The 25334-nt window shown below is 44.4% G+C and overlaps 1 protein-coding gene across 1 annotated transcript in view; it reads left to right on the forward strand.

The window, feature by feature from the left end:
• LOC148024757 (uncharacterized) overlaps window positions 1–25334 on the forward strand; it is a 257074-nt gene that overhangs the window by 231118 nt on the left and 622 nt on the right. The window contains exons 12-17 of the mRNA XM_087694408.1: window positions 23528–23628; window positions 23705–23961; window positions 24130–24312; window positions 24400–24614; window positions 24735–24955; window positions 25136–25277. Coding sequence (XP_087550534.1) covers window positions 23528–23628; window positions 23705–23961; window positions 24130–24312; window positions 24400–24614; window positions 24735–24955; window positions 25136–25277 — 1119 coding nt within the window. The remainder of the gene's footprint in view (window positions 1–23527; window positions 23629–23704; window positions 23962–24129; window positions 24313–24399; window positions 24615–24734; window positions 24956–25135; window positions 25278–25334) is intronic.

A 25334-nucleotide genomic window follows, 5' to 3' on the forward strand; every position in this document is an offset into this window, starting at 1 on the left:
AATTCTCCAATTGGGCCCTCGATGGGGAGTGTCCAACGACCTGACCAAAGATCGCTATTTCTTTCAACTCCAGTTATGTGGCATAGATGGCTAAGAGGTGTTCCTCAGAGAGGATGATGCACAAGGTGTTTGACTAGGGGGCACTTGCAGAATGCGCCAGCGTCTGACCACACATTTCCATTGCGCGTCCCTACTAAGGACCTACCTATCGTTTTGCTTTGCTATCAGTGTTTGGGAAAGTTGCTGCAACGGAAGGAAGCAATTTGGGGGGGGGGATATGGATGGTGGGTCTGCCAGGCGGGACCTTGTGCTACAGGGCGGAGGTGACAGGGGCAGTGCAAGGGATTCTTTAAAGCCTCCTTCAATATCTCAACTTTGTGATCAGCAAAGCCATGGCATCTTGGTTCTTTAAGCCTCTTCCTTCCTTCATCCAAGGTCCTGGGCAGGCGCATCACTGATCCACAGGCGGAGGAAAGCAGGTCGGGTACAGCTGCAGACAAGGGCACAGGCAGGGGCGGGCGGTTGTCAAGCAGGCAGAAGTGCAGGCAGGGAGGGTGACAGGGCAGGCGGCAGATGGCAAGGACAGGGGGGCGATGGCCAGGGCAGGCTCCAGATGTGCAGGGGAGGCACCAAATGGCGAGGACAAAGCGACAGCCAAGGCTAGGTAAAGCCGGCGATTGATCGGGCAATGGTCGCATGGCGAGACAGTCGGGGCGGGGGGTAGCATGCGATGCGATGAGCGGAGTTTTCGGGCATCTAATCATGAAATTATAAATTTGATTAATGAGAGAAGAGTGGAAATATATCCTATCTTCTTTGCATTCAGATTATTCATGCCTTTTCCATTTTCTTAAGATGGACAGCCCTATGGCATATATGGCGTACTCGGAATGCCTTTATTTTTTATCCAGCATCGGGCATCCATGGGTATGTGGCCTGTGTGTGTGGTTTAGTGCTATGGCAAATCTCTTCTATGATGTTTGCTGACCTGGTTCTTCCGGATATTGCTGCTCCGTGGCTGGCTATTATTCGCTCTACTCCAGTTGTCCTTTCGGTGTGATTTATTAGTGCTACTCATGTAATAGGTTGTTCTGATAGCCTGCTGCCTTCTTTATAGTTGTTTCCTTCCTATTTCATTGGCCTGAAGGCCTGATGTAAATATCTCCAAAGAGAGAGTTTATGATGGTTATTTCTATGCTGACCTGATGATCTGATGTAAATATTTACTACTTAATTCAATTATCTTCACGGAAAGGAGAGAGAAAGAGAGTATGTGTGTGTGTGTGCTAGGTTTGGTAGTCTTTTGGCTTGATATGTGAATTGTTAGGGTTTTCTAGTTGGCCAGAAGGCTTGCTTGATGTGAGTTGTTACCATTCTCTTTGGTTGGCCTTAAGGCCCGATGTAAATATTTCCATACATTAATATACACTTATTCATGAAAAAAAAAAGAGAGAACCACTAGAGATATGAAAGAGCTCTTTCACTTTTTATGCTTTTGGGCTTGCTGGCACATATAGACCATGAGGAATGCATTCATCTTCAATTCTTCTTTAGGACTGTAGAGTTGTATTATCCACTTGAGAGGCCTTCTTCATTGGCAGCTTGATATGATTCAATTTGTGGATATTCTCCCTTGACAGGATTTTCCTGCTTGGCACGCTGCAGTTTCTTCCACCCCCTTGCATGCCATCTATTGCAGTGTCCTTGGGCTCACTGTGAAAGTCAGTTGGTTTCCTTACAGACCTGGACTCTAGCACGGAGTGGGGCATCCACATGGGATTTAGATGGGTGAGCAGAGGGCAAACCGTCGGTTACCTAGGGTTCTAGGTGGGACTCCGCATCACTCCTGCCCAGCAGTTTCTTTCAATCCTCGATTCTATTTAGAGGAAGCTGACCTACTGGAGTACGACTCGCCTCTCACTAGTAGGCCAAGCCTTGGTGGTTAACCAGGTCCTCCTAGTGATGGACTGGTACATCGCCTCGTGTTGGTGCTTCTCCTCGTCCTGCGTAGTACAGCTTCGCCACCTAGTGCGGAATTTTCTTTGGTCCGGGTTAGACGGCTCCAGGGATTCCAAGGCCAAGGTGACTTGGGCGACCATCATGCGGCATCGGTCAGGGGGAAGCCTTGGGATCATAGACCCAAAATATCAAAGTATGGCCCTCTTGGGCAAGCTAGTTGTTTGCGGCCTCACACCAAGAGGGCAGGAGGGTCTTTAGGACTGTAGACCAAGGCTTTCGCGGTAAGTGGAGGCCGTCCCTGAGATGCATCTTCGCGTCAGCCCAAATCACCTTTCCTACGCAGTTAGCTTTGCGTGTGGTAGGGTCTCCGTAAGGCCCTAATCCATAGCCCCCCAAGCTGCCAGGAGGAGATAGATCGCCAGCCAATAATCTGGAACCCCCAGGTCAAGCTGGTATGGAGGTCGGTCCAGCTCGTACCATTAAGACATGGCGGGAGGTGTATAAGATGGTAGACGAGGAGATGCTACAGCGAGTATCTGGCTGCCAAAGAGGAGTGGAACTGAGGAGAAGGGAGATAGACGCAGCAATACCTTAGGAGTGGCTTGCTTCCCCGAGACAAGAGCTGATAGAGCTCGGGGAGGTATGGGCTGCTAGGTTTTCACCAGCAGGCATCCCCCTACAGGTGGCAGGTAGAGTGGACGGCGCTCCACCTGGGAACCTCTTCACCGTACAGGACGGGGGGTGTCTTGCCCTTGACAGAGGGTAGTAGGAGGGGATAGGTGTCCTTTCATGAAGGAGGATCTGGGTGATTGGCCTTTAGGGGAAGACATGGCGGCTAGACCCTTTTGTCTTCTCTGGCAGGAGCTCAGGGAGTGGCACCTCTGGATCGCCAACTGGGGCTGCCTGCCTGCATCACGAAGAATAGACCTTGGCCGCCCCAAGTGCGCATGAAGTGACCTCCGAGCTCCTGACTCCGCCCTGCACCTGATCCCATCAGCCGTGGAGGGAGTGGATGATGGAGGTCCAGAACTCTGCTAAGGTCGCATATGCTGAAAGTTTCTCTCCGCCAAAAGCCTCCTGACACCGCTCCTTCCAGATATGCCATCCAGTAAGACTCCCTATGATCTCCCATATCTCCGAGCGGTCTGCTATGGGCTCTAGCACCTGGCGGATGGGTAGAGCCTCCAAACCGACCACTGTGCATGACCCTGCCTCGATAATGAATATCATGTCTTGCATCCTGGCCTCATACAGTGTCACAACTCTATAGAAACAGAATTTGTATCCTTTTTCATTAATTTGTCTATATAATAATTTATTAAATTTATTTCCTTTGCACTAATTAGATATAAAGAAAAGTGCATTGGAGCTGGCCACTGATGAGTGGTCACAGGTTATGGTGGACCCACACGGTGGGTTAGAGAAAAGATAGTTCACACTTCCACCTATATGACCCGATTGGGCGCCTGTGACTAGAACTCACGCATATCAGGGTTGTCACAACTCTATAGAAACAGAATTTGTATCCTTTTTCATTAATTTGTCTATATAATGATTTATTAAATTTATTTCCTTTGCACTAATTAGATATAAAGAAAAGTGCATTGGAGCTGGCCACTGATGAGTGGTCACAGGTTATGGTGGACCCACACGGTGGGTTAGAGAAAAGATAGTTCACACTTCCACCTATATGACCCGATTGGGCGCCTGTGACTAGAACTCACGCATATCAGGGTTAGACTCGCACACAGAAAGGATTGATGCCTTGAAGTGTGGGCTAGATCCACCAGAACAGACAGTTACAATCAACAAGATGGCATGATCATGAAATGCTTGTATAATGTGCATGTGTGGGCTGAAAGCTTGAAATGCACATTTCTTTGCATAGGAAAGTCACATGAAGATTTGGATACCATTTTTGCGATGTACACGGAAAAAGCTTTTATATGATACCCATGTTGGGGGGGTTCCTAAATTCTAGGAGATCCCTAAATTTTAGGAGGTCCCTAAATTTTAGGAGCCTTGAATTAGCCTAAAAATGCTAGTCCTAAAAAATAGGGATGTCATTCCAAAAATAGTAAGTTCTGTACTCTGAGTGTGCTTACTAAATTTGGTTGTTTCTATTCTTGACAGTATTCAACCCAAAAAGGAAGGCCATAAAGAAGAGACAAGTGTCAAGACACTTGTCACACAAGTTTTCAAGTGTCCCACCACTTGTCACATCTCATGACATGTGGCTGGACACTTGTCTTGTGCTACTCCACTTTCCCCTTTTGTACTAGCTCTCCCCTCTCCTATAAATAAGAGCTCGTTTTTCTTCATTGGGCATCATTTTTCTTTGCTGTAAACGCCCCGAACAACGTAGTATGCTTAACAATTATGATATTTTCTTGTTTTCGAGATTTAATAGAAAAGAGAATGAACACTTAAAGCTGAAAATGAAAATTACTCACAAAATTACAGCCATAAAAATGTAAAAGTAATGGAGACAAGATTGAGGGTTGAAGATGGGCAACCCCCCCCGAAGGAATGTATTTCTGCTCAACCCAAGTCCCTTAGGGAAGAGCTCAATTACAATCAACCTGAGAGTGAGAAGAAGTAATTCTCACTCTCACAAGATCATGCAAAGATGTACAAACACACATGCATTATCTATTATGCAATAATAAGAACTGATTTCTTTACAGTATGAGAGAAGAAAAAGGGGAATTCAGCCTTTCTCCATCGTTGATCAGCAGTACAGGGATAGAGCTTGCTTCTTGTAGCTAAAATGGAAGAAAGAGCTCAAGAAGGAGGTGCTGTAATGAATTTACAGGCTTGCTGTCTTGTAAAACAGCAGTGATAGAAGAGGGAATATGGAGGAATTTGATAATGGAGAAGTGGGGGATGATGATGGGGATGGATGGGGCCAGTTTCTGGCTATCTGTGGGTGCTGTACATGAGTTTACAGCAAAGAAAAATGATGCCCAATGAAGAAAAACGAGCTCTTATTTATAGGAGAGGGGAGAGCTAGTACAAAAGGGGAAAGTGGAGTAGCACAAGACAAGTGTCCAGCCACATGTCATGAGATGTGACAAGTGGTGGGACACTTGGAAACTTGTGTGACAAGTGTCTTGACACTTGTCTCTTCTTTATGGCCTTCCTTTTTGGGTTGAATGAAGAGATGGACAACTCCGGTAGAAGTTCGCCAAGCTTTAAATGTTGATGAAGGTGACACAATGAAGACTGTGATACCCTACATTAGCAAGCTCAAGTTTCAAATTCAAGGCTACAGTGACGAAGATACCTTCTGTATCGGAGACCTTGATGGTTGCGATGTGATTCTTGGTATGCCCTGGAATCATAGAGTAGATTCAACCATCTTCTCTCAGAAAAAGGTAGAACTCACCAACAAAGGCAAGAAGTACGAGATCCAAGCTAGAGTTTCTGGAGACACCATACCTATGGTAAGCCATATGCAAGTCTCTAGAGCAATTAAGGATTGTGTTCAATGTTGTCTGCTTTATGTCACTGATGTAAAAGATAATATGAATGCTGAAAACCAAGAGCAACTTCAGCTCTTGGAAAAGTATAAAGATTGTTTTTTGGAAGATCTTCCTTATCAGCTTCCCCCAGAAAGGCCAGAAGACCATCACATTGATATTATTCCGGGTAGTTCTCCTCCTAATATAGCACCATACCGTGTGAGCCGTCCTCAACAAGAAGAAATCAGAAAGCAAGTCGAAGACCTACTCAACCGTGGGCTAATTAGGCCAAGTAGCTCACCATTTTGTTCACCGGTTCTTCTCGTTCAAAAGAAAGATGGCACATTCAGGATGTGCATTGATTATCGAGCCCTCAACAAAATCACTGTGAAGAATCGGTTTCCTATTCCCAGAATTGACGACATTTTGGATCGTCTAGGAGGCTCAAAGGTTTTCAGCCGCATTGATTTAAAGAGTGGTTATCATCAAATTAGGGTAATACCACAAGATGTACACAAAACTGCTTTCCGCACTTCATACGGTCTTTATGAATTCTTGGTGGTTCCTTTCGGATTAACCAATGCATCAGCCACCTTTAATCGAATGATGGAGCGCATCTTTAGAGAGCATCGACAATATGTCGGTACTTTCTTTGATGATATTCTTGTCTTTAGCAAGAATGAAGAGGAGCATCATCAACACTTGGAAATTGTTCTACAATTACTACAACAAAATCAACTCTTGGTAAATGGTAAAAAGAGTGAATTTTTCATGCATAAAATAAATTACCTTGGGCATGTCATCTCTTTTGAAGGAATTCAGATGGATCCTGAAAAGATCAGGATAATCCAAGAATGGCCTCATCTTTGTGATGTACATGAGGTGCGATCGTTTCTTGGCTTATGTTCTTATTACCGCCGCTTCATCAAGCATTTTGCACATATGGCTTCTCCACTTCTTGACCTTACAAAGAAGAAGATCTCTTTCCAATGGAAGGAAAAAGAGAAGGCAGCCTTCACAAGGCTGAAAACAGCTCTTACTTATGGACCTGTTCTTATCATTCCAGATCTGGTAAAACCATTTGTAGTGGAAGCAGATGCTTGCGGTGATTGTATTGGTGCAGTGCTAAATCAAGAAGGCCATGCCGTAGCCTTTGAAAGCCGCCGTCTAAATGATGTGGAGAAAAGGTATGACATTTATGAAAAGGAGCTCTTAGCAGTGGTTCATGCTTTAAAGATATGGAAACATTATCTTTTAGGCAATGAATTCCTTATTAAAACCGATCATCAAAGCTTGAAGTATTTCAAGACTCAAAAGCATTTGCAGGAGAAACATGCAAGATGGGAAAATTTCTTGTCTATGTTTCATTTTCAAATTATGTACACTCCAGGGAAACAAAATGTAGTTGCTGATGCACTTTCTAGAGTGCCTCGCATTGCAACTATTACAGTGGCTCATCATGAAGATTTTCAAACGATGAAGAATACTTATGATGAAGATACTGATTTTGCAGCAGTTTGGTCAAATTTACAGCAAGGAGGTTCTCATCCAGATTATTCCATCAAAGACGGTTACCTTCTCATGAACAATCGCCTTTGTGTCACTCTTCCTGTTCGACAAAAGGTGCTTAAAGAAAGTCATGAACCCCCTTATGCAGGGCATAGAGGGAGGGCAGCCACTCTTAAGTGCAATTGAGCGCTACTTTTATTGGCCAACATTACGAAAAGATACACATAACTTCATCGAGACTTGTCTGGTATGCCAAAAATCCAAATATGATAGGCAGAAGATTCCAGGATTGTTGCAACCTCTTCCAGTGCCCAAAGATCCATGGGAATCTATCACAATGGATTTCATCTCAGGTATTCCAAGAACACCTCAAGGTCATGATATGATTTGGGTCATAATTGATAGATTCAGCAAACAATCACATTTTATTCCATGTCATAAAACATTGAAATCCGCACAAGCTGCAAGACTTTTCATTCAACATATCTTCAAATTACATGGTATGCCTTCTGAGATCATTTCAGATAGAGACTCCAAATTCACAAGTAACTTTTGGCGTGCTTTATTTGAGAATTTGGGAACCACTTTAAAGTTCTCCTCAGCTTTTCATCCTCAAACTGACGGCCAAACAGAGGTGATGAATCTCACTCTTTTGGATATGTTGAAAGCTTATGTTAGTGAACATAAGTCACAATGGGAGAAATATCTTCCATTATTGGAGTTTGCTTACAACAATACAGTGCACTCATCCACAGGGAAAGCTCCAAATGAAATAGTACAGGATAAAGTGATTCCCCCTCCAATTATTCGCACTAAAGATAAGATTTTTGCTGCTGATGAGTTTGCTTCAGATTTAAAAACCGCAGTGGATCAAGTTCGAGCCACTATCAAAGTTGCCCAAGAGCGACAAAAGAAGCAAGCAGATAAACGAAGAAGACCTTTGGCTTTTGAAAAAGGTCAATATGTCTTGCTAAAGTTTGATAAAAGCAGGCTCAAACAAGGTTCTCGTCAAAATTCATCTTTTCCAAAGCTCTCCAGTAGATACTTTGGACCCTTCAAAGTGATTGAGAAAATAAATGAAGTTTCTTATCGACTTGAGCTTCCTACTCATTGGAAAATACACAATGCTTTTCATGTAAGTTTGCTAAAACCTTACATAGGACCAGAACCAAAGGAACCCATTACTGAAAATCCCCCAGAAGTTGAAGAAACAGAGCAACTCTTGGAACCTGAAAAGATTTTGTTTCTCAAGGATCGAACCACGAGAAGTGGCCTTGTGATACGAAAATTCTTGCTAAAATTCAAGAATCTACCCACCACAGATGCACAGTGGGTAGATGAAAAATTCATGAAAGATTACCCAAATATTCTACAACAATATCAAGAAGATTTTCAGCTGAGGACAGCTGAATAAAAGCCAGAGGGCTGTCACAACTCTATAGAAACAGAATTTGTATCCTTTTTCATTAATTTGTCTATATAATGATTTATTAAATTTATTTCCTTTGCACTAATTAGATATAAAGAAAAGTGCATTGGAGCTGGCCACTGATGAGTGGTCACAGGTTATGGTGGACCCACACGGTGGGTTAGAGAAAAGATAGTTCACACTTCCACCTATATGACCCGATTGGGCGCCTGTGACTAGAACTCACGCATATCAGGGTTAGACTCGCACACAGAAAGGATTGATGCCTTGAAGTGTGGGCTAGATCCACCAGAACAGACAGTTACAATCAACAAGATGGCATGATCATGAAATGCTTGTATAATGTGCATGTGTGGGCTGAAAGCTTGAAATGCACATTTCTTTGCATAGGAAAGTCACATGAAGATTTGGATACCATTTTTGCGATGTACACGGAAAAAGCTTTCATATGATACCCATATTGGGGGGGTCCCTAAATTCTAGGAGATCCCTAAATTTTAGGAGCCTCGAATTAGCCTAAAAATGCTAGTCCTAAAAAAAAGGGATGTCATTCTAAAAATAGTAAGTTCTGTACTCTGAGTGTGCTTACTAAATTTGGTTGTTTCTATTCTTGACAGTATTCAACCCAAAAAGGAAGGCCATAAAGAAGAGACAAGTGTCAAGACACTTGTCACACAAGTTTCCAAGTGTCCCACCACTTGTCACATCTCATGACATGTGGCTGGACACTTGTCTTGTGCTACTCCACTTTCCCCTTTTGTACTAGCTCTCCCCTCTCCTATAAATAAGAGCTCGTTTTTCTTCATTGGGCATCATTTTTCTTTGCTGTAAACTCATGTACAGCACCCACAGATAGCCAGAAACTGGCCCCATCCATCCCCATCATCATCCCCCACTTCTCCATTATCAAATTCCTCCATATTCCCTCTTCTATCACTGCTGTTTTACAAGACAGCAAGCCTGTAAATTCATTACAGCACCTCCTTCTTAAGCTCTTTCTTCCATTTTAGCTACAAGAAGCAAGCTCTATCCCTGTACTGCTGATCAACGATGGAGAAAGGCTGAATTCCCCTTTTTCTTCTCTCATACTGTAAAGAAATCAGTTCTTATCATTGCATAATAGATAATGCATGTGTGTTTGTACATCTTTGCATGATCTTGTGAGAGTGAGAATTACTTCTTCTCACTCTCAGGTTGATTGTAACTGAGCTCTTCCCTAAGGGACTTGGGTTGAGCAGAAATACATTCCTTCGGGGGGGGTTGCCCATCTTCAACCCTCAATCTTGTCTCCATTACTTTTACATTTTTATGGCTGTAATTTTGTGAGTAATTTTCATTTTCAGCTTTAAGTGTTCATTCTCTTTTCTATTAAATCTCGAAAACAAGCAAATATCATAATTGTTAAGCATACTACATTGTTCGGGGCGTTTACATACAGAATGTGAAGGCCCTGGCTTACTACCTACCAACAGAAAGCTCCCCATGAGATACATTCACGGCTGGGTGCTATACGGTGAAGGACGCGGCATGCTCCTCTCCACACGAGCGGGATCCTACTTAGATGCTGTCCAATGATGAGAGAAAAATAGCTCCTTGAACATCCTCATAGCCACACAAGGCCTCTATCTATGACCCATGTTATAGCCTCCCAGGTTGCCACCATGGTCCCTGTTGTGCCGTGACATATCATCCTGAGGACTATCCTCCAAACCTTATGGACTCTAGGGCATTCCCATAGCCAATATCTCTGTGTCTCCTCTGGCTCACCACATCTCATGGATGCTACTGGGTCCCTTCCATATCCAAGTCATGTGCCATCTGCTAGGCTCCTGTGAGCTACAACCCATAGGAAGAGAGATCTTCCTAGGCCTGAAGTTGTCATGTAGCCTTCTCCAAAAGTCACATAGAAACTTATCTGTGATTCCCTCCCTATGCCAATGGGGGGTGGCTGCTAGCGAGGGTTATGATCATGATCATGTTGCATTTTTGTTCTCTCGGTCATGTTGTACTTTTTGAGATTATGTTTTGGTATTTAATAAAATTACCCTTTATGAAAAAAAGGAAAAAAAGCACCACAACTGACCCTGGAAGTGCCACCAAGTTGGCTGCCAACACAGCGTTGAGCTCTGCTTCAGCCACCTATCTTGCCACCCTCTCCATCTCTTTCGAGAGCAGCCGTTCCCCACAGCTTCTGCCTGCCCTATATTCAGCACCACTGCCAACTCCTTGTCTGCCCTATCTCCCACACCACTGCCCAGCATCTGCCCTACTCTCACCTTCAGCACCTCCAACCCAGCTGTCACCTTGCCACTGCTTCTGCTGCCAGCTCTGCACCAGCATGACCACCCAGCTGTCCTCATCCTGCCCTCACCAGAACCATCTGCAGCCAGTTGCGTTAATGGCCCTGTTCTCACCCCACCCAGCTGTTTGCTCAGCCTTCCACCTCCCATCATCCTATCAGCCAACTCTAGTACTTCATAGCAGCTCCCTCGGTCCAATGCCAACATCCTCAGCTTCCTCTTCCACCGTGGCTGCCTGTTTTCAGTTCTTTATCAAATCTTCTTTTCTCACGTTTTTCCCCTTCCCCACGAGCACCAGGTTCAGCCAGCCAACCCAGGAGGTACGTGCAGTCCAAGACAATTCAGCAAACCAAACTGAAGGGGTGAGTAAGACTCATGAGATAGCAGTGTCCTTTGCCAATCACCAAGGGCCATGAGATAGCAGTGTCCTTTGCCAATCACCAGGGGTGATGCCCCCTGTTCACCCTCAGCCAACGTTTTTCTGCCTATCCGCTATGCTCCTAACACAGAGCTTGCCCTCAGGGATAGAGTGATAGCCCTTGAAGAGTTGTCTTTGGCCTGCTGGATGGTTGGAGATCTGCCTCCCTTGCACAGCCTAAAATATTCCATCTTGGCCATTCTTATTGGTAGCCCATCTAGTGTTACTTGACTGATACCCCTAGGGAAGGGGTGCCTCAGGGTACAGTTTGTTGTCCTGATAAAATGGAGAGACCCCCTTGGTTGTAAACCTCCATGCCTCAAACCAGTGTGTACACTCCATGCGACTCACTTGAGGTGCTACCTTCAAAGGCCCCTACCATTTAGCAAGCTTGGGAGATGCTTGCTCCTTAGGAGGGAGATAATACACTCAAGGAGCTAGATTTTGACCCAAATGATTCACTAGATCTTGAGGATTCCCCCCCTATACTTGAGGCACTAGAGATACCAAAGAGGAGGTTTGACAAGGTTTACTACAAGAGATAGTGGATGCAGGCATGGGCTACTAAGCAATTCCATCCAAGAGACTTAGACGCTCCTCATGAAGATACTCTCGTGCAATGTACAAGGCTTTGAACGATGGTTGTTCTCAAAGAGGGCCAAAGCTTGATAGAGAACTAGTGAGAGGATTAGTGGCCCTTCTCATTATACAGGAGCACCATCTCTCAACATAGAGGATATCCCAACACTACCTGAAGCTTTTGCCAAGAGAGAGCTCAACCTATTTGTTAAAATACTGAGAATGCATGCTATGGAGGATCACCAATGAGCAAATAGACAATCATAATGAGGCAGAAGCATTGACAAGGAAGAACAACTAATATTATCCAAGCATCATGCAAGTACAACTGATTGATAATGACTGATCGAATGAGTGTGGGGATGAGTGTCTTTTATAGGCTTATAGTAGGTGGTATTGGTAGGTGGAGATAGGTGAAAAGGGACCATGGTATTCAACAACCGTGGTTTTAATAAACCGTTTATACATGACCTAGTCTAAGGCTTTATTTGCAGTCTGTTTCTTTGCCTTGTTTGTCCCATACAAAGAGACTATGGTGGATGTGATTGCACATTTCTCAACACCCCCCCTCAATCACAACCGTAAAAGACACTGGGTATACAAAGGCTGTCGTGAGTAGAACCTTGCTAAGTGTAGACATGGAAAAAACAAAAACAACCATACAAAGCTAGAGGCTGTTACACGGCCTCACTAAGTGTGTAGAGGCTGTAGTGTGCAGAGACTACATAAGGAGTTGAGGAGCTTATGGTGGGAACATAAGGCAAATCCACATGTTAAACTTTAAAAAAGTCTATCATCAGAAAATTAACTACAAAAGAGGGTTTGATGAGTCTTATCCTTTTGTTCCTGGGGTTCTTCTTCTCCTTCTTTGACTGTAGCAAGATATGCTCTTTGAGACTTTTTCTTAGCATAGCAAAATTTCTCAATATGCCCAGATTTCTTATAAAAGTCACAGACTACGCTCTTCTTCCCTTTCACATAGAGGAGTTGTTGATCTCCTCTTGGGATGCTTGTTTCTCCTTTGTTCTTGATCTTCTTTTCCTCTTCCAGGAGAGAGGCTTTGATGTCCACAAGTTTCCGCTTTGGCATGTTGATTAATGTGGTAGACACATTATCAAATTCAGGTGGAAGACTTTTGAGAAGCACTCCAATGTAAATATCTTCATCCATCTTCAAGTTGATTCCTGCAAGTTGTCAACAAGCTTTCCATATAATTCAAATGAGTTGCAAGTGAGGTATTACTTTGCATGTTGAGCCTAAAAAATTCAATTAGTAAACCATATTTTGAGGATTTGGAATGAGCTCCAAATAAAGTTTCTAATCAATCCCATGTCACATAAGAGGTTTCACAATCATCAACATGATGAATGTAGTTGTCATCAAGTTCGAGCTTGATAATAGCTTGAGCCTTATCATCATTTTTATCCCATACAACTAAAAGTGCAGCTTCCCTTGTTTTCTTCTCTTGACCACTTGTGATTGACCACAAGCCTTTCTTTATTAGGATCAATTTGATCCTAGTTTGCCATGTATGGAATCCAACACCATTGAATTAGATGTCGGTAAATCCTTGCCCATTTTGAGATTGCAAGATCAGCAGCAAATCAGCTCCAAACAATTCTAGTTTCAGTTGAGCACAAGTGCTAAGAATCACTAGGTGATTAGTATCAAGAGATACTAGGCAATTTAGTGACTATGATGTCCTTACAGTTGGAATCTTCAAGATCTGACGTAAGTCCAAGTCTTCCCCTCCTTGATTTGATGCTGAAGTTGCAAAAAAAATCAGTTTCGATTAAAGACAAAGCTGATTGTGTTAACTGACATTAGTGCTAAAAACACTAGATGAGTGTCAATGGACACTGTTTCTTGAAATGCTTGCGAATCTTGTTAAGATCTCCCCTCGTTGTTGGTAAATAACTTGAATGCTTGTTGATTTAAGCCACAGGAGCAAGAGAAGGAAGTTAAACAAGAGCTTGAAGCTTGATAGCTATGGAGTTTGCATTAGGGTTTCAGGGGGCAGCCTGGTTTTTCACCTCCTGTGAGCTGAATACTAGATCATTTCCAAAAAAAATTTGATAGAAATGAACCTTAGGAAGTAGGCTATCATAGCCCTATGATGCTCATCAACATCGCGACGTATACAAGCGGAATTCGACGTATGAACAACAGAAGGTGCAATCTGGACAGCGTGCTGTTGCAGGCGCAATGTTGGAGCAAAAAGGCATCAATGTTGAGCTTTGAAGTGATAGGGAGGAGCTCCTAGAGCAAAGGAAGAGTTCTCCAGAAGAAAGTATAAGCTGAAATGGCCCGGTTTGAGAGATTCAAGCCCTCCACTGAAGGTGGGTCACTATGGAGTAGGTGAGAGATTCATGGAAAAGTGGAGGGAGCCAGAAATTCAAACTGGAATGACTCAATTAGTGGCCTGATGACTCACTGACTTAAAACTGTCAGATGGGAGAGGATCGAGGTGCAGCTGAAGTGCAGTAGACAGTGTGAGAGTGAGAGACAGAGTTGAGCACGACACCCAATGCAATAGTACTGAATAGAATGTAAACAGAAAGTACAAATGATAACCCTTATACCTTAGGGTTATAAGGGGCTGTTCACACCCGAACACGGTAAGTGCCCGTAAGTGTGCACCACAAGCACATACAAAATAGTACACATAATCTGGGGGAAAAAACCTCTCCTACCGAGAGTAAAAAGTGCCCCAGTGTCCTAGTGATCACCCGCACACTCCCATATGAGCGTAGGCGTAAGTAAGGCGTGTGAGATACCCAACAAACCCCCCTGGAGTGAAGAGTGATCAAGTGTACAAGGATCATCCGCCACCAAAGGGCGTCAAATTCAAAGCATCGCGAAATGCTTCAAATTTGTCTCGTGGAAGAGCTTTGGTGAAGATGTCTGCCACATTGCTGGTGGTAGGACAGTAGACAAGGCTGATATCACCTGCATGTAGCCTCTCTCTGACAAAGTGGTAGTGAATCTCTATGTGTTTCGTGCGAGCATGAAACACAGGGTTCCGTGCCACTGCAATGGCACTCTGACTGTCAGTATATAAAGGAGTAGGCTCCGTAACAGATACATCCAAATCAGCAAGTAAGCGTCTAAGCCATACGCACTCAACTGCAGTAGTGAAGGCTGCCTTGTACTCAGCTTCACATGACGACGTGGCAACAGTGGATTGTTTCTTGCTAAGCCAAGAAATGCATGACGAGCCAAGAAAGAAACAATTGCCACTAGTGGAGTGACGAGTATCAAAATCACCAGCCCAATCAGAGTCACTGTAAGCATGTAACTGCAGTGGTCCCCCCTTGGCATAAAGCAATCCAAGAGCTCTAGTACCCTGCAAGTAACGAAACACACGCTTCACAGCTTGCCAATGCGACATACGAGGCTGATGCATGTACCTGCTCAAAACTGAAACGGCAAACTGTATGTCTGGCCGAGTGTGGCATAGATAGATGAGACATCCCACTGCTGGAGCATAAGTATGGATATCAAACAAATCACTGTCATCATGTAATGACAGTTTGAGCCCAGGTTCCATGGGTGTACAAACTGGCTTGCAATCCTGTAAGCCAAACTTCTCAAGAAGTTGCCCAATGTACCTTGACTGACATAATCCAATGCCTCTAGCATCATGTACAAACTGGATGCCCAAGTAATAGTGCAAAATACCCAAGTCAGACATGTCAAAAGTTTGCTGTAAATTATTTTTGAATGCTGAAATCTGATCAGCATGTGTTCCAATGAGCAAAAGGTCGTCTACATATAGACACAAAATCAGCATGGATCCCCCCTCTTTATGTACATAAAGGGTAGACTCAGATGGGTTGTTTACAAACCCCTGACTAAGCAAGAAGGCATCTATCTTTGCGTACCAAGCTCGTGGAGCTTGTTTCAAACCATATAGAGCTTTTTTCAGCTTGCATACTAAATTTTCTGAGCCTTCAACTGCAAAACCAATGGGCTGCTGTACATACACTTCTTCCTGAAGTTCCCCATGTAAGAATGCAGTCTTTATATCCAGCTGATGCACTTGCCAACCAAAATGTGCAGCCAAGGCAATCATTGACCGAATGGTCGTCATACGGGAGGTAGGAGCAAAGGTCTCCTCATAGTCAATGCCCTTTTTCTGTGCGTAGCCTTTAGCTACCAGCCGTGCCTTGTACTTATCTATGGATCCATCTGCATTCCTTTTTAATTTGTAGACCCATTTCGTACCAATGGCACGCTTGCCAACTGGCAAAGACACCAAATCCCAAGTATGATTCTTATGAATAGAATCCAATTCAGCTTGCATGGCTGCCATCCAATGCACACTATGTCGTGCATCCTCAAAACATTCAGGCTCCTCATTATCATGAGTACATGCTGCCATAACAAACTCCATGGAATGTGCTGAATCATGCAGTCGAGTTTGCCTTCGAGTACGACCAGCCAAGGGTGTTTCCAAATGACTATCTCTCATAGTCTGCGTGTACCATCTAGGCACCTGTCTTGCTTCCTGACTGTGTACAAGTTCCTGCTGAATTTCAGTTTCAGCAATGTGCTGATTTACTGCATGTTCCATAGGAGCAGCTGGCTGAACATTAGGTTCATTTGCTGAAGTACCAGCTGAATCACCAAATGTGATGGGCAGCAGCCCTTCAAAGACATCACGGGCAGCCTGATATGTATCAAAACCAGCCAAGGATAATTCTGATTTTTCATCAAATACAACATCCCTGCTGACAAAAACCTTCTTGGTCACGGGATCATAGAGTCTGTAGCCTTTGCTTTCGCTGCTATATCCCATAAAGATGCATTTTACAGCCTTGTTGTCCAACTTCTTTCGAAGTACCTGTGGAATATGGGCATATGCAAGACACCCAAAAGTACGGAAGTGGCCAACAGAAGGTTTGCGGCTGTGCCAAGCCTCAAAAGGTGTGACGGTTTTCAAGGCCTTGGTAGGGCATCTGTTCAAAATGTGGCAAGCGCACATGACGGCTTCCATCCAAAAACTATGAGGCAAACTCTTTGCCTTCAGCATACATCTGGCCATCTCCATGAGTGACCGATTTTTCCTCTCTGCTACCCCATTCTGCTGTGGAGTATATGCAGTAGTGTACTGATGGATAATGCCCTTCTGCTGCAAATAAGAATTCAGCATAGAGGACATGTATTCCCCCCCTCGGTCCGAACGGAGAGTCTTAATCTTGCAACCAGACTGAGTTTCCACAAGTGCACTGAAAGCCAAAAATGCATCATACACTTCTGACTTCTTTTTCAAGCAATAGACCCAGCACAAACGTGTAAAGTCATCAATAAATGTTACAAAATAGTAACAACCACCCAATGACTGTGTCTGCATGGGCCCACAAACATCCGAATGCACAAGCTGCAATCTGGCTGTTGCTCTAAAAGCAACATCACGGGGAAAAGAGAAACGATGCATTTTCCCCAAAATGCAACCCTCGCATAAATGCTCAGGAGGTCTCTCCAAGAGAGGTAATCCATCCAACATCTGAGTACGCTGTAATAGCATCAAGCTGCCATAGTTTACATGCCCCAAACGAGCATGCCATAACTCTGCCTCTAACATAGCAGGAGTAAGAGTGGATGTCAAATATGCAGACTGATCTACCGAAAGAGCATCCAACTCATATAACCCATGACACAGAGAACCTGTCAAGACCAATGTCATGTGTTCCTTGTCACAGACCATGCAACGGTCATCATCAAAGGTGACCTGCAAACCACAACGTGCCATAGAAGAAATGGAAAGCAGATTCTTCTTAATGCCAGGCACATACAAAGCATTTTGTAGGCGGAGAATAGAGCCATCAATGGCTGTAAGCTGAATCTCCCCAATACCACGAACAGGGTATGATGCATTATTAGCACACTGAACAGACTTCCCAACGGGAGGTGCACCAAGAGAAGCAAACAAATCTCTACGAGATGTGATATGCCGTGAAGCACCACTGTCAAAGAACCAAGTGTCAGCATCTTCTGTAGAGCTAAATGCTCTATCAGCCCAAGAGACATCATAACTGCAAGTGTAAAAACAATAGTCCCTGTCTGCAACAAAGGACGCGGACTCACTAGCAGTGGAAGGAGCTGCAGAAACAGACATCCCTGACTCCTTCTTCTTCTCTTTGGCGATGCGCTTCCTGCACTCAGTGATGTAGTGGCCAGGCTTCTTGCAGTAATGGCATTTTCCTTTCTTGGCTTGCGTGCCCCCCTGTTTCTGACTTGTCTGTGAAGTGTTACTACTACCAGAACTCTGCGAAGCATTTTTCCCTTGGCTGTTTTTACCCTTCTGCCTTGACATAAAAGCCTGCTCAGAGGCTATACCATCCACACCACTGTTCCGTCTAGTTTGCTCTTCCTCTAGAAGCAAACTGACAAGCTGAATGAAAGTGATGGGCTCTTTCGAAATCCTCATAGTGAGGTTCAAGGCAGTATGAAAAGCCAAGTAAGAGGGAGCCAGTGAATTCAATGTCGTAGAAATCAGCTGCGCATCTGAGTAGTACTCATCCACATTCATGAGTTGCTCCCGCAAGTCCTGAATTTTGTTGAGATGATCCTGCATAGAATCACCCTCATTCATCTTTAGAGTCTCTAGCTCTTTCTTCAAGAAAGAGATGCGAGTCTCATTCTTTCCTGCAAACATCTGCTCCAATATCAACCAAGCTTCTTGTGAAAAAGCTGCTGAACGAATATGAGGAATGATAGAACGCTGAACTGCCAATGCAATCAGCGACATAGCCTGTGCATCCCGTGTATCCCAAGTTTTCTGAGCTGCAGTTCTTGGGGGAAGTGGCTGAGCGAGCTGAGGTGGAGGGGGCTGAGGTTGCCCTCTTGCACGTCCTCCTGGAGGAGGAGTAGCGGGAGCCACAACTCCCGGTCGTGCTTCCTCTCCACTGACATAATCCCACAAATTTTTTGCCACTAATACATTCTTCATCATGAAAGACCAAAGGGAATAATTGTTCCCATCCAATCGGTCTTCCTTGGACACATAGGTGAATACATCTCCTCCCTGATTTGCCATTATTTCCCAAAAGGCAATAGAGCAATGTCAATGCAGTACGGGCTGGAAATCTGCAAATTTCCAGAAATTGCAGCAAACACAAGTCTGCAATTAATGTGCAAAGGGTACTCTGTCACAAAAACTGTCACTGATGCACGCTTTCCAAGGTGCAATTAGTGCTCAGCAGCACTAAAACATCAAAAGCCCCAAAATTTTCTGCCCAAAATTTCTGTCACAAATGTCTGTTACAAAAGCCCCAAAATGTGCATTCAATGTGTCACAGACAGACACAGCACGTTTCCCAATGTGCAAACAGTGCAGTGCAACACTGTTATGAATAAATCCCCAAAATTTTGCCAAAATCTCTGTCAAAAACAGTCGGTCTGTGACTGTATCAGCAGTTTAAATGCATCTGGTCGTGTAGCACGTCGCGAGCTGCTGACGTGACAAAGGCAGGCGGGCAGGCGGGAGCAGGTCGTCAGACTGGCTGACCAGTCGCGATGGGCAGGCGGGCTGCACGTGGTCAAAAACGGCGGGCAGACGGGAGCAGCTCGTCTGGTGGGACAGGGCGTCAGACTTGCGGGCTGACGATTTGCGTCAGGACACAGGCGGCACGTCAAGGCACCAGTGGCGGGACAGGGCAGACGTGGACCTGGTGCTGCTCGCGAGCTGCTGACGGACGACTACGACTGTTGACGGGCAGGACTGAGCTGCAAGTGACGTGGCTGTTGACGAAGGTACAGGCTGAACGTGCTGTACCAGACAGGTACTGACGAGCTGTCAGTGCTGACGCAAGTCCTCGGGAACCGAACAGAGCTGCTGACCAGCTCTGATACCAAATGTCAGATGGGAGAGGATCGAGGTGCAGCTGAAGTGCAGTAGACAGTGTGAGAGTGAGAGACAGAGTTGAGCACGACACCCAATGCAATAGTACTGAATAGAATGTAAACAGAAAGTACAAATGATAACCCTTATACCTTAGGGTTATAAGGGGCTGTTCACACCCAAACACGGTAAGTGCCCGTAAGTGTGCACCACAAGCACATACAAAATAGTACACATAATCTGGGGGAAAAAACCTCTCCTACCGAGAGTAAAAAGTGCCCCAGTGTCCTAGTGATCACCCGCACACTCCCATATGAGCGTAGGCGTAAGTAAGGCGTGTGAGATACCCAACAAAAACCCGCTCTGATACCATGTTAAAATACTGAGAATGCATGCTATGGAGGATCACTGATGAGCAAATAGACAATCATAATGAGGCAGAAGCATTGACAAGGAAGAATAACTAATATTATCAAAGCATAACTAATATTATCCAAGCATAATGCAAGTACAACTTATTGATAATGACTGATGGAATGAGTGTGGGGATGAGTGCCTTTTATAGGCTTACAGTAGGTGGTATTGGTAGGTGGAGATAGGTGGAAAGGGACCATAGTATTCAACAAACGTGGTTTTAATAAACCGTGCATACATGGCCTAGTTTAAGGCTTTATTTGCAGTCTGTTTCTTTGCCTTGTTTGTCCCATACAAAGAGGCTATGGTGGATGTGATTGCACATTTCTCAACACTATTGAGCACCAATAGTAGGAGAGAGAGATTCAAGCAAGAGTGTGCATTTGTGTTGGAGAGCTTTGTATCAAGGTAGTTCAGGATTGGGGCATTCTAGTTTTCAATGAAACCCTTATGGACCTCCGTGAGAATGGAGCATGCACTTCTTAGTTTTCTAGTCATTTATACCCCAAATCGCTACTAGTGTGACAGGAGACAATTGTGGACTACCCTCAATCAATCCTTACCCCAAGTTGACCATTGGATAGTAGGTGAGGACAACAACATGGTGGAGGGCTTGGAGAATAGGAGAGGAAGATTTAGAGAGATCATTAGAGGAGGAGAGGAAGCTGCATGGGAGGAGATCACATTCTAGATCAAAGGACAGGATCCTTAGTTCACATTGGAATACAGTGGATCCACAATATCACTTTAGTTCTCTAGGAGAGGCAAGGTATAGCAAGATTAAGGGTCTTCCCCAAGATCGACAAGTTTTGTGTGGATGATTGGGAGGAGGCATAGTTCATATCATTGCTAGCACCACTCTATCAAACCATTCACCTTTTCAGCTAGCTCTTTTTGAGAATCAAAGGATCCCATTCTAGTGTCAAGATTCTAGAGAGCGTGTTCTACGATGAGGACCTTAGAGCATCGGTCTCATAGACTTAGGGATCTAGACCTTTCTCAACTATATAGAGACTTCGTGTGCATTATGTGACCTAGACATTCTAAGCAGGGAGTCCACAGACTCAGGAGATTCAATGGATCCATAGCACAAGGCTCTTAGGAGGCTGGGTAGATGTGTTTCATCGTTAGACATCATGGATAGGCACCCATAGCATTGACAAGTGGAGGTTACTAGGTGTGAACCTGGTCAAGGCAGTGTAAGCTAGCTAAAGGGTCCTATACTGTGAATGTGTCCAAGTAACTTTAGGGTTTGGATGCTAGGTTCTTTAAATACAACATAGTGCTCAATGGTGCAGCACTTCCTGCACAATAGCTTTTGGACTCTAGAGCTAAGCAGCTTCATCCATGCACTACGATGGTGTGGGCTGGTGGTATGGAACATCAGCTTTTGCCATGGGAGCTTGGTCCAACATGTTGTTGGCTTCTAGACTTGGGAGTGAGACCCAATAGGGTCTAGGGCTGGAAAGTGAGTTTGATGTCCATCCTCTACAATTCCTTTTGTGCTTGTGTGGCATTTGTCAAATTTTCATGGACATATCATTAGTATCAGAACAACCACCTACTCTCTGCCATGTGGCATGACATGTACAAAACAACTCAAAGCTCATGGAGCCATGCGGTCCACACTCAATGGGTTTATTCCACTCCTAAATAGGGCCATATGGAATACTATTAGCAGGAGAAGTAGACATGGGGAGCACATGCAAGCAGTTGGCGAGCATGATCAGTTTAGGTTTCTTACCCAACACTCGTGTGGGGAGATTGTGCTAGCTGTAGCTTCATTATTCGGTTCATTTATTTATCATTAGTATTATTTTAGTAGTATAGCGTGTAATCTCTTCCTGATATCTGCCCATAGGTGGAGATTGTGCTAGCTATAATCCCTTCCCAATATCTGCCTGTAGTGCATGTGAAGGTAGCCTGAGGAGCTTACACTACATGGCAATTGCTGAAGCCTTCACAAGGCACTGTGGAGGAGACCATGCACCCTAGAAAGGGAGAATGTTTTTCTTTTTCCTCTGATGTTCTACAGGTCTCAGGGGCGCTAATGGAGTGGTTTTGCTGCTTCCAGCAGTGTGGGACATCAGACGAGTTGATTGGTTGGTGGATGTACATCCAGGCCTCCTCGTAGACAGCCCTCAAAAGGGCTTAGTTTCTTTTCTGAGACGATGCGCCATGTGACTTGGGGACTCGGTGGTGATGTGTTGTGCTTGATGGCATGGTGCACAATAGAAGGTGCTTGTGGGTGGGCATCCCCACCCCTATTTGGGCAGTGGTACCTGCAGCTTTCAGCAGGCAGTGCTCCAATGTCCAGTCCCCAGTCTAGTCTGCCTCTTCACACTCATAGGTCGAAGCCAGGATATGACGAGCGAGAGTCCAAGGCTGAAGCAGGGGCATCAAGCATGAGGAACACCCAGGCACCAGGGAATGATCAGACAAGGTGGTCCCAGCCAGCTGCCCCACTTGCCCTCCTCTAGTGCACCCCCACTCCTCTACATAGAACCTGTCCAGCCGCTCCAAAAGAACACCACCCAGCTGCCTGTGTCCCAAAGAGAAGTTCAGGGAGTTGACTCACTTGTGGAAGGCTGGATCCCTCTCCATGCATCCCAAGCTCCTGCTATGAGGATAAAGACTTCTCAGGCCTCTAGCTCCTCATCTGCCATGCCCTAGAAGTCCCTACCTCGACCCTGCTTGTCCTCTAATGTCTCTAGGTTGTGGAAGCCACATCCAGTAATTCAGGAGTCCACCTCAAGCAGACCTGCTGTGCTCTCAAGCCAAAAGCTGGTGCATGCATGGACCTCCGTGGGTGCATAGAGATTTAGGGCCCCAAGGCACAAGTCTCTGATGTCAAGCCTGACCCATAGGATCTTGAAGTTTGTACATGGTTGCATGGTTGATTGCCAAAATGTGTGTAGGGGTCGAGCAAGCCCATGACTCCTCCAGGCATTTTCTGTCTGCTCTTCATGTTCCAACTTCAATCAATCTTTCTCCTTCACCTCTTCCATGATTAGGCTGTCTTTAACATTTGCAGTGTCCATTTTTGTGTTCAGCTTTAAACCCATCAGACTTTATTTTTAGTCATGAGCTTAAAGTTACCATTCGAGTGTCTATCTAATGATCTAATGTTAGCCTTCATTTGTATTGGCTGCAGCAAATGCTGGAGAATATGGTGGGCTGCATAGGGTCTATGGTTATCATAGCTATCTTGGTCCCCCGGTTTCTACTCTGTTTTCCACCTTTTGTCCTCGCCTTACTATACTTTGGAAAGCGCTATACCATAGTATCTAGAGAGCTTAAAAGACTAGATGGTGTTTCCCGATCTCCTATTTATGCTCAATTTGTACAGACATTTCAGGTATGGTTCTCTCCTGCATTTGGGAGCTTGCTTTGGCTGTCAATTTTGTAGACCTTTGAGATTTACATATTTGGAGTTGCAAAGTGAGTCGTTGGATTCCTGTGCATGACATGTTGTAATTGTTCAAGTGCTGTTTTTCAGGGCATTGCCTCTGTGCACGCATTTGGCATTCAATCAAGATTGCATGATCAATTTGCTTCATTGATAGATGCCAATCACAGAGCATACATTTTGTTTGTCCACATGTCCAGGTGGCTGGGAACAAGGCTAGACTTTGCAGCTGCCTGTTGTGTTGCAGTTTCAGCCATTCTAGTTATTGTTCTTAGACAAAAGCTTTCCCCTGGGTTGGCAGGTATGCTATGCAGCCTTCGTTTTATGAAAATTTCTCTTCTATTGTCATCCATCACAGTTGTAATTTTGTATTGCAGGGGTTGTGCTATTACAAAGCTTGCAGCTGACAGGATTTTTCCAGTATGGTGTTCGTTTAGCAGCAGATACTGAAAACTACTTCACCAGTGTGGAAAGAATCAAAGCCTATACTGACCTCCCTTTAGAGGCAGATCCTCACACACATCCAGGAATTATCACAGAAGATTGGCCCTCTAAGGGTGAAATAGTGTTCAAATCATATTCAATGGCCTATAGAGAAGCTCTTCCTCTGGTTCTGAATGGATTATCTTTCAAGGTCAAAAATTCTTTGTCATCACATAATTTATCTAGGCGACAAAACGTAGTTAAAGATATAGCATTTGAAAGGGAGGAGGTTCAGGAAGCTTATAACTGCAGATATGATTACATGCTTCTGATCTGTGACTAAGGGTTGCTAAGCTTTCATCTTCATTGATCCACTCAGGTAAAAGCACAAGAGAAAGTTGGTATATTGGGACGTACTGGTTCAGGAAAGTCAACTCTTGCAGCAGCTCTTTTCCGGATGGTAGAAAACAAAGCCTGTAGTGGAGCAATTCTTGTGGATGGTGTCAACATACAGTCTATTGGGCTAGACGATTTGCGACAACGAATCTCAATGGTTCCTCAAGTAAGACTGAATGCATGCCATGCATATGAATATATGTAGGCATGCATAATTTACCCATAATTGAACACTGGTTTATCTTGGCAACAGGACCCCGTACTCTTTCAAGGAACATTGAGGTTCAATCTGGACCCTTTTGAATGGTGTGGAGATAACGAGATATATGAAGCACTAAGCAAAGTACACATGTTGGAAAAGATCAAGAGTTTTGGTAATGGCCTTGACTGTACAATTTCAGAGAGTGGTGAGAACGTGAGTGTTGGAGAGAGGCAACTTCTCTGTTTAGCAAGGTGCCTTCTACGGAGGTAAACAAAGCAACAAGCTGCTCTGGCACCAGCACAAATGCTGTTCACTATATGCAGTTTGCAATGTTACATGATTGTCTTGAAGCAGGGACACTGACATCTCTTCTTTCATTCTTCAAGGTCAAAGATTATAGTCATGGATGAAGCAACAGCATCTGTTGACACCAACACAGATCATCTGATTCAGATGACCATCTCCGAGGCTTTTGTGAACTGCACTGTACTTACCGTTGCACACAGAATAAACACCATAATTGATTGTGATCGAGTACTTGTCCTTGTAGAGAGTGGACGTGTGGCTGAGTTTGACTCCCCCATCAACCTTCTAAGACATGCTGCAGGTGCAACATCAACTGGTGGTTTTATTGAGTGGTTGATACATCTCCACTATGCTTATGTGTACATTTGCAATCTGTCATTGACATTGCAGAGCGTATTTGCTTTAATATAGTGATTGAAACATTTCCACTATACTCAAAACATGTACATCTGTATTTTGCAATCTGTCATGGACATCACAGATGCTTCAATGATGCCTCCAACAGAGGATTGTCAAGGCACACAGGACAATGTGTTTGCAAGGATGGTTGCAGAAACAGGGCCATTAACATCACAACTACTCCAAAAGGCTGCAGAGGCTGCTGAAATCAAGAGGCTGAAAAGGTTCTGCTAGGATTTGCTTTCTGTTTCAGGCATTGCAGCATCCTACAAACTGCTGTT

Source organism: Lygodium microphyllum, chromosome 15, assembly GCF_053477565.2.
Source record: "Lygodium microphyllum isolate KBCC chromosome 15, Lygodium_microphyllum_v1.1.10, whole genome shotgun sequence".
NCBI lineage: Eukaryota > Viridiplantae > Streptophyta > Polypodiopsida > Schizaeales > Lygodiaceae > Lygodium > Lygodium microphyllum.